At 45.5% G+C, this 9,882-nt stretch overlaps 1 protein-coding gene across 1 annotated transcript in view; it reads right to left on the minus strand.

Annotated features, from left to right (window-relative positions):
* Nucleotides 1-4,804: 4,804 nt before the first annotated feature.
* The window catches only part of LOC111535157 (HLA class II histocompatibility antigen, DQ beta 1 chain), a 72,922-nt gene continuing 67,844 nt past the window's right edge, over nucleotides 4,805-9,882 (minus strand). Inside the window, 4 exon segments of the mRNA XM_026451062.2 lie at nucleotides 4,805-6,007; nucleotides 6,519-6,800; nucleotides 9,325-9,589; nucleotides 9,592-9,608. Of these exon segments, the coding sequence (XP_026306847.2) occupies nucleotides 5,823-6,007; nucleotides 6,519-6,800; nucleotides 9,325-9,589; nucleotides 9,592-9,608 (749 nt within the window). The 3' untranslated portion in view covers nucleotides 4,805-5,822.

A 9,882-nucleotide genomic window follows, 5' to 3' on the forward strand; every position in this document is an offset into this window, starting at 1 on the left:
TGGAATCAACCTAAGTGTCCATCAGCAGATGAGTGGAAAAAGAAAATGGTCTACATACACAATAGAATACTATTCAGCCTTATAAAAGAAGGAAATCTTCTACGTCATTTACAACATGGATGAACCTGGGGGACATTATGTTAAGTGAAAAAAGCCAGGCACAGAAAGACAAATACCACATGACCTCACTTACATGTAGAATCTAAAAAAGTCAAAATCACGGCAGGTAGCGGGGAGCGGGGCAAGGAGGAATGAGAAGATGTTGGTCAAAAGGTACAAAGAAGGGCAGGGTGTGGTGGCTTATGCCTGTAATCCCCTCACTCTGGGAGGCTGAGGAAGGTGGGTTGGTTGAGCCCAGAAGTTCAAGACCAGCTGGGCAGCATGGTGAAACTCTGTCTTTACAAAAATACAAAATTAGCCATGCATGGTGGCACATGCCAGTAGTCCCAGCTACTCCAGAGACTGAGGTGGGAGGATGGACTGAGCCTGGGAAGTCAAGGCTGCAGTGAGCTGTGATCATACCACTACACTCCAGCCAGAACTAGACCCTGTCTCAAAAAAAATAAAAGTACAAAGTTTCAGTTAGGAGGAGTAAGTACTGGAGATCGATTGTATAGCATGGTGACTACAGTTAATGATAATGTACTGTCGTCCCTCAGTATCCACGAGGAATTGGTTCCAGAACCCTCTCTGTGTACCAAAATCTGAGAATGTTGAAGTCCCTTGTTAAAAATGGCTTAGTTTTTGCATATAACCTAAGCCTATCCTCCCATATAATTTAAATCATCTCTAGATTATTTATAATATCCAATGCAATGTAAATGCTATGTAAATAGTTGTTATACTGTATTGTCTTTGAATTGGAATTATTTTTATTGTTGTATTGTTATTTTTCATTTTTTTCTAAATGTTTTCAATCCACAGTTGAATGAATCAGAGGATGTGGAACCCACAGATATAGAGGGCCAACTGTACTGCATATTTGAAAACTGCAGCCGGGTGTGGTGGCTCATGCCTGCAATCCCAGCACTTTGGGAGGCCAAAGCGGGAGGATCACCTCAGGTCAGGAGTTTGAGATCAGCCTGGCCAACATGGTGAAACTCTGTCTCTACTAAAAGTACAAAAATTAGCCGGGCAGAGTGGCACATGTCTGTAGTCACAGCTACTTGGGAGGCTGAGGCAGGAGAATTGCTTGAATCCCAGAGGCGGAGGTTGCAGTGAGTGGAGATGACACCAATGCACCCCAGCCTGGACAACAGAGTAAGACTCTGTCTCAAAAAAAAAAAAAAAAAAAAAAACAGGGAAATTGCTAAGAGAGATTTTAAATATTCATACCACAAAAAAGTGAAGTGATGGATATTTTAATTAGCCTGGTTTAATCACATGCATCAAAAAGTCACGTAGTACCCTATAAATGCAGTTATTTGTCAATTAAAAATAATTAATGAATTTAAAATTCTTTTGAAGTGCAATATTCATAACTTTTTCTTGTTCAAAGTTTTCTGTTTTTTTATTTTTTTGTTTTTAAGAATCATCTCTTAACTTCCATTAACTCAACTGATTCACTCTATTAACTTAAGAACTTTGTTCCTTAAGTTAAACATTTAATGATAGGAAAGGCAAGATTATGTTGCAATAAGATCTTAACCCACAGTAAAAAGTAGATCTTAGTGGCTTAACTCAATAAGGAGACTTAATTCCACAGTTATTCAAGTGACTCGGGTTATGGAGTTTCCAGCATCTCGTACACCATCATGCACCTATTTGCAAGTTCTATTGGCTAGTGTCAGTCAAATGACCCCAACCTAACAGCAGAAAAGACTGGGAAATATACAGGAGCTTTGGAATATTGGTGAGCACCACGGTCTCCAAAAGATATACTGTTATTATCTAAGGTAAGGACAAATACTCAAGACTGGTAAGTTTTTCTCTAGAACACACTTTCTTCCAAGTTGTATCCTGAGATTTTTTCTTTTTTTTTTTTTTTTTTTTGAGACGGAGTCTCGCTCTGTTGCCCAGGCTGGAGTGCAGTGGCTGGATCTCAGCTCACTGCAGGCTCCGCCTCCCTGGTTTACGCCATTCTCCTGCCTCAGCCTCCCGAGTAGCTGGGACTATAGGTGCCTGCCACCTCTCCCGGCTAGTTTTTCGTATTTTTTAGTAGAGACGGGGTTTCACCGTGTTAGCCAGGATGGTCTCTATCTCCTGACCTTGTGATCCGCCCGTCTCGGCCTCCCAAAGTGCTGAGATTACAGGCTTGAGCCACCACGCCCAGCCTGAGACTCAGTTCTTTACAGGATATACTTGTCATTTTAATTGAGATCATACTATCCAATGAAATTTGGGCGCAAAAAAATAGTTGTTTCTATGAAAGTGTCAATGGTAGAAAGAGAAGATTTTGACTCTTTCATTAATAAAGAATCTTCCAGCATGTGTTCAGTGTGACGATGTTGAACTGTAAGAATGTCCTAGAATATAATCTACTACCCACCTGGATTATAGGGCTTATGCTTCAACTAGAAAAATCAGATCTCGATGTCTCCCTAAACTTTGAGTCTTGTTCAATCCCCAGCCCTGCCTTTTCCCTTTGCAGGATCAAAAGCCAGGAGCTACACATAGAGACTGAGGACTCCCGGGACAACCCAGCACGTGCCTTCCCCATTTCCCCAGAAGCGTCACACCCTTTTGATCCCTATGGTGAATGACAATGCCCACCCCGAGGAAGAGGACAAAATCAGCACAAAACTTTTGACTCCGTTCAGCATTTTGCTTCATACTATAACCCTGGGGAGCAGAATCTCAAGTGTTGGTGCCTCTTTGTGTGCCAGAGTCCCTGTCTGAGGACCTGCATGCCAGCCTGAAGTACAGGAGATGAAGGTCCCAAGGAGACCTAGTTCTCCACTCTGACCTTGTTCATAAGAAGGAAGAGCCTGCCAAAGACTCCTCAGGCCCAGTGTGTGGGTGAGGGAGAAAGGAAGATAGGATGTCTGCTTTCAGGGTCATGGCCTTATATAACCTCACAGAAGCTCCTAGACTCTGTCTTCATGACAAAACTCAGAGACTGAGAGCTTCAGGGCTGGGCTCACATCAAAGGGGCCACAGTGTGTAGTGACCTTCCTCATAACCAGGAAGAGAGTGTCATCAGGAATCAATGGGTTACTGTGTCAATGACAAAGGGAGCTCAGACAAAGAATGGAATGGCTGTGAACAGGCACCCCCAATGAGGGACCCTAGAACCAGAGGGAGCTCTGCCATTTGTCCTGTGGGCTCCACAAGAAACAAACTGCCCCTTACACCCCTCCACTGTGAGAAGGCTCTGGAGGCTGAGGTGCTCCACAAGGTTGGTATAGACATCTGCACACTGGAAGTCATTTCCAGCACCACAAGGATCTGGAAAATCCAGTCCTCCTTCCTAATAAGAGGGATGGGCACAATGCTGACTGTCAGCCTCCCATGCACAGGATGGTGTGTGTGAGAGGTGTGCGTGTTACCCAGGCTCGGCCAATCAGAATCTTTCCTAAAGTTGTTAAAACTCTGGTAGACATTCTAGAAATATATATAACAGAGACAGATAAACACACACACACACACAAAGAGAGAGAGAGAGAGAGAAGAAGTGATAAGGAAGAGAAATGCAGAAAAATAGATGCAAAAGGAAACATGGAGATAGAAAAAAATGCAGATAAACAGTGACAATGGATTAGAAAAATAGAAAGAAAGGCAACAATGTAGTGAAAGGCACAATAAAGGTACAGAGACAAAGATGCAGAGAGACATGTAGAAAGAACTATACAGGGACAAAGAGACACAGAGAAAGAGAGACAGATGCCCAAATAGAGATATAACAGAGAGAGGTGACGATCTCATTGAATATCTGGAACTAGTCACTTCTGAAATCAACTAGACTCTAGGCTTCTTTTGTACCATGAACAAAATATATTTGGGATTCTATCATTTAGACTCAAAAATAGTACTTTTATTGCTGGTTTTGCTTTCTTAAAAATAAAATTTATTCTTGATTGATGTGATTTCCAGAATGTTTGAAATACCAGTGACCAATGATCACCATATCTGTCCCCAAACAATTCCACCATGCTTACTTACACAGCACTCACCAAACCAGAAGAGAGGCTGGGGTATTCTCAGGCCACTGCACTGAACATCAATATTAAAGAACCATGAATGATATGACAATTGAATTGATTTTCTACCTACTCTGCCCACGCTGACTTCACACCCCAAAATACTTTCAGTGTCTTTTCAAGGTACAACCCTCCTGGCCACAGGTTGGCTGGGTCACCTCAAGGTTGTTCCTTCATTCTGCAGTGATTTCCTGCCTCTGCTCAATTAAGGAAATTGAGAATACAGATAACTCAAGATCATGTTTAATTATGTAAAAAAGCTCTAAAGTCACGTAATGGATTTCGTGACTTTAGATGTCACGAAATGTGCTTCTCTTGAGCAGTCTGAGGAGAGAACAGAAACAGAAAACCCTTGGGGCCTGAGTAGATGCAGCTGGCCACGCACAGGCAGAGGCTCTGGGTCAGTGCAGGAAGCAGAGTCACAGCCAGCACCTTGCGGTGGGGATGAAAGGAGATGACCTGGTGGCTGCATGACAGCCACTGTAGAACTCTGATCTCAGGGGAACAGGTTGACACAGGCAGCTGGGAATTCTGGGCAGGGACAAGCAGGCATTACAGAAGAGTGATAACCAATCCCAGTTAAAATAGTCTCAGGAGTCAGTGCAGGAGCCCTGGAGAAGAGAGAAGAGGGATGATCAGCACAGGGCACGCTGGTGGGTCTGCCATCTCCCCCACCCCTTGCCCCCTGCAGCTTCAGACAGAGGAAGTTGAGGTTCAGGGTGATGACGTCCAGGGTGATGAAGTGATAAGGAAGATACATCACCTCCCCCAACATCTGTGCATAGGTGAAATCAGCTCATGAGAACACAGAACTTCAGCTTGATGCAGATGTATAGGAAGTAGGGGAATAGCTGTTATTCTTCTGGGGAATATGAAGGGTTCAGTCTTTTTAGGGAATTGGATGATACCTCATCTCCACCACTAGTGGCCTCTTTCAGTCACTGGAAAATGCCTACAGGCAGGAGCCACCAAAATGTGGCACAAAGAGGGCATCATCCTAGTGTCTAACATTTAAGCTGTGGTCCTGGCTCCACATTTCACAAGAAGATGCTACCAAAGTTAAGGCTTGGTTCTGGGAAACAACCTATGGAGATTCCCAGAAACTGGCAAACCTCGCCTAAGTCTTGATCCCCATAGCAGCAAACAGGCCATGAACAGAGACCACTGTGGTCAGGTCCACTCAGCTCATGCTCTTCCCTCTTACACCTGTGCCCTCCCTGGATCACTGGATCATGCCTGAAATAGTACCTGCTGGTGGAGGCCCTTGAGGTCCTACAAAAGGAGGTTATGCAGAGAAAGGTCTCATTACACTAACAGCTACTCTCTCAATCCAAAGGAAAATGACACATGTGACTTAATTAGAGTTATATTCTCTTCCCATCCATGTTCTTCAAGGCCTTAAGCACCTCAATTGAAAATCCCCTGAAACAAAGGAAATTGTCACTAGAAGGCAAGGAGGCCGAGGCTCTGACCCTCTTCATGGAGGAAGCTTTTGGAAAGGAGCCAGTGAGACAATGATGAACGATAAGGATGCCCTGGAATAAGCTCCATCAGTCAGCTCTGTGACAGGGCTGCCTTTCAACCAGTAAAATCAGATTCCAATGCCTCCTCCAATCTTGTCCTGTCTCCTCCCACCTCCAGCCCAGCCTTCTTCCTCTCAGGGTCACGAGGAAAGAGCTACAACTAGAGACAGGATATCTCTGAACAAAGGATCTGGATCGCAGCCCATCTTCCCCTTTTCCCCCGGGGTTTCTCACCTTTCTGACTCCTCTGACGGATGATAAGGCCCAGCCCAAAGAAGATGAGCCCCAGCACGAAGCCTCCAATGCCACTCAGCATCTTGCTCTGGGCAGACTCAGACTGAGCCCCTAAGGAGCAGAGCCTGAGTGTTAGTGTTTGTCCCCACACCCCATAGCATCCCTGCTGAGGAGCTGAAGTCCAGTCTGAGGTGCAGGAGTTGAAGGCGTCAAAGTAACCTAGTTCTCCATTCAGACCACCCCCAAGGGAGGGAAAGACCAGCCAATAGGTCCTTGGATACAGTGAGTAGGTGAGAGAGTGGGGAAGCAAATCTCTGCTCCTCAGGAACTCATCCATAACCTTAGACCCTAAGATCTCAATCACCAGCCCTAAGAATCAGTCCCTCAGAGCTATCACGACTGGGATCCAGAGCAGCAGTATGCAGAGTAATTTCCCTAGCATCTGGAAAGGTGATGAGATCAGGATTCTTCTGATGCGCTTGCCATGGAGCAAGAGGTGCTCTAGTCTCCTGTGATTCCCAGCTCAGTAGTGACATCAGGGATAAGAGATGGGAAGGAATGGATCATAAGGAGCTGTTTGTCTTGTGGGGCCCATAGTAACAGAAACTCAATATCCCCTTACGCCACTCCACGGTGATGGGGCTCTGGAGGCTGGGGTGCTCCACGTGGCAAGTGTAGACATCTCCCCGCTGGGGAGTCATTTCCAGCATCACCAGGATCTGGAAGGTCCAGTCACCGTTCCTAATGAGGGGTGTGGACACAACGCCGACTGTCTCCTCCTGATTGTTCCGAAACCACCGGACTTTGATCTGGCCTGGATAGAAATCTGTCACCGAGCAGACCAGCAGGTTGTGGTGGTTGAGGGCCTCTGTTCTGGATGGGGAGATGGTCACTGTGGGCTCCACTGAGGGCAGTAACAGACAGGAAAAGACATAGGAGTGAGATGTGAGATCACACAGCACGTCTGCCATGAGGAAGGGTCCCTCCTTGGAACCAGAGTGGAAAGATACCTGGAGTCCAAGTCTTGGATTAAGGTTCATTCAACAAATATAAATTTGACAATCACTGAGAATCCAAAGATAAACAACATACCATGGTGCCTGCCTTTATAGAATGTGCAATCTAGTAACAGACAGCAAAAAACAAAAAGAATCTTATTTCAAAAATTTGTAATATTTGAAAAAAAAAGTAGGCAGGTCTTCAAAACAAATAACACTGATCAAACATCATGTTTGCCCATAACTCGATTCCTTTATCTTCTCAGATTGCTGCTCATAGTAAAAAAAAATGACACATCTTTCCCCGCCTCTTTACAAATCTCATCCTTTACCTTTCAGGCCGCTTTATTGCATTTCCTTTATTCTCTTAGTGTAAAACTATAGCAAATATTTAATGTGTGATTTTTTTATTTAGTAGTATGTTCTCTCATTTTCTTTTTTTCTTAGTTTCTTTTTAACACACAGGTGAGTTTAATTACTAGCTGCCTATCCTACTCCATTTCCTTGCTATTGAGAATTACTTTCTTGTTCTGAAATCAGACATTATCATGTATGTTCTCCATAGAAAATATTCTGAGATCCGTGCAGAGGTCGGCCTGGGTTAATGAGCCTGTAATGTGAACATATACATATAATTGGGATTTGCTGAGGTCAGCAGGTTGCACCCCAATTAAACGGCACTCTTGATCCATCATCCGGAAGGAATCACAGTTTCTGCTCGAACTTGAACTTTTCTTTAGGTTCTCCTTCCTGGTGTCCAACTGAAATCACAGTCAGCTATGTGGCTTTATAAGATTTGTTCATCTTAAATAGACTGGGAGTAAAAATAGAGGGCACAAATTTATGAGAAGAGATGATAAAATATATTTTATGGAAATAGAACTGGAGTAGCAAAAATATAAGTGCTTGCTGGCAGTAGGATGTGAGTCAAAAGAAGGCAAGGGAGTATAAAGTAAATTAAAAGTTTTGTGAACCTGCACAGATAACACTGGGATCAGACTAGGGATTGATTAATCAGTGAATTTTCAATGCCTTGAAAGTATCATTTTGTCCCATTAACACGGAGAACAAACAGGAATAGACTCGTTGCTGCTTCTGTTCAAAACTGGCTTTAAGAAGGCCTTGCATCCCTTAGACTCTATAGAGGTGTAGTGAGGAATATAAAAAATGTTGTATACTTTGGGAGACTTAAGGTCTTGGTGAGGGATTGTGGGCGATTACTTGAAGTGTTTATCATGTACCGACATTAGGATATATAAAGTGGTGATGCTAACCTCTAATGCACAAGCAACTGTGAGATTAAATGACATAACATATATGGTATTTGATAAGGCAACTGTCTAGAAATAAGTGGTCACTAAATGGGTAAAATTAACTTTCAGAATGTTTATTTCTGAAGTGGATAGTGATGTGGGGAGGGGAGAACCTAGGCCAAAAGCAATCTGAAACTATTTTTATCCAATAATATAATGGCTTCAATCTATACCCAAACTTCTGCCCTTTGCATTGTGCCTTTTGTTCAGCTTTTGTAAGAAGTTAAAACTCTGCCTTACAACATCATTCAAGCATTGTTTTTATTTTTAGCAAACACTTTTTTCCTCAGACTTTGTATTCACAAACTCTATTAATATCCAAGTCAATAAGAGTTTACTTTAAAGCATTAAGCAAAATGATATAAAATAATTAATAAAGTCTATTTGTAAGCCTCTGTTTTTTCTTGAACCTAAGTGGATTGGCAGCTGAGTACATTTATTCATGAATTTAACAGAAGATCATTGAGCTTATACCACATACCAGTCAATGTGTCAGGTACCAGGCATACAATAATTTAAACAGTCTCTCACCTCGAAGACCTCCACCATTAGTGATAGCCATTTAAGAAAACAGAATTACGATGAATAATGATTTGAAGCCAAAAAGTCAAAATATCTTATTTCGCAACTGTAACTGCTGGATGCCCTGCGCGCAGTTGTGGGGCAGCCCTAACTCCACCAGGCCAAGCCTGAAGCTTCTTGTGGTGCGAGCTGCGCACGTGGGCCTTGCTGGGTGGGGCAGTGCTAGCGGAGCAGGTGGGCAGGGGAAGAGGGTGGGCATTCGGGGCAGAGAGAACTGCTTTAGCCAAGGCAAGGCACGAGGAGGCAAACGCAGAAGGCACAAGGCGAGAAATGTGCGGAGCAGAGGACGAGGCTGACGGATGGGGAGGCTGGGGGAACTCTAGGGAGCCTGGCCAACTCTGCTTGTCCTCCTGCTCTGCCCTAGGTCCTGCCCCTCCAATGCACCAACACCCCAACCCCCGCCGCCACCTCCTGTCCCCTGGGGTGGAATGAACCGGGCTCAGACTTCAGAGGCCACGCCCCCATCGCCCCTCCCGGCACAGAGACTCGGGGCCTTGGCCGAGGGTGGGCCTCACGGAGGGGCGACGATGCTCACCTCTCCTCTGCAAGATCCCGCGGTACGCCACCTCGTAGTTGTGCATGCACACCGTGTCCACCTCCGCCCGGGTGCTCTCCAGGACGTCCTTCTGGCTGTTCCAGTACTCGGCGTCAGGCCGCCCCTGCGGCGTCACCGCCCGGTACTCCCCCACGTCGCTGTCGAAGCGCACGTACTCCTCTCGGTTATAGATGTGTCTGGTCACAAGACGCACGCGCTCCGTCCCGTTGGTGAAGTAGCATAGGCCCTTAAACTGGTACACGAAATCCTCTGCGGGGAATCACCTGCCGGTCAGTCAGGCCCCAACCCGGCCCCAGCTCAGCCGCCCACGCAGCCGCCGCCCTGACCAGCCTGGAGCTGTGGAACCTATCGCGCGACCTCCAGTTCCCGCCGGCCTGTGCCTGGCGCTCCAGACCTGGGATCCTCCTGGCGACTCTGCCCAGCCCTGCCCGCCCTCTCTAGGGGCTTTAGGAATCCGCCTTCCTACAGCCAGGAAAGGGAGGAAAGCCCCGTCCCTGCCTGAGCCTGTGAACCCAGCGAAGAGGCAGTCGGGCTGAT

The sequence above is a fragment of the Piliocolobus tephrosceles genome, chromosome 5 (genome assembly GCF_002776525.5).
Source record: "Piliocolobus tephrosceles isolate RC106 chromosome 5, ASM277652v3, whole genome shotgun sequence".
Classification (NCBI taxonomy): Eukaryota; Metazoa; Chordata; class Mammalia; order Primates; family Cercopithecidae; genus Piliocolobus; species Piliocolobus tephrosceles.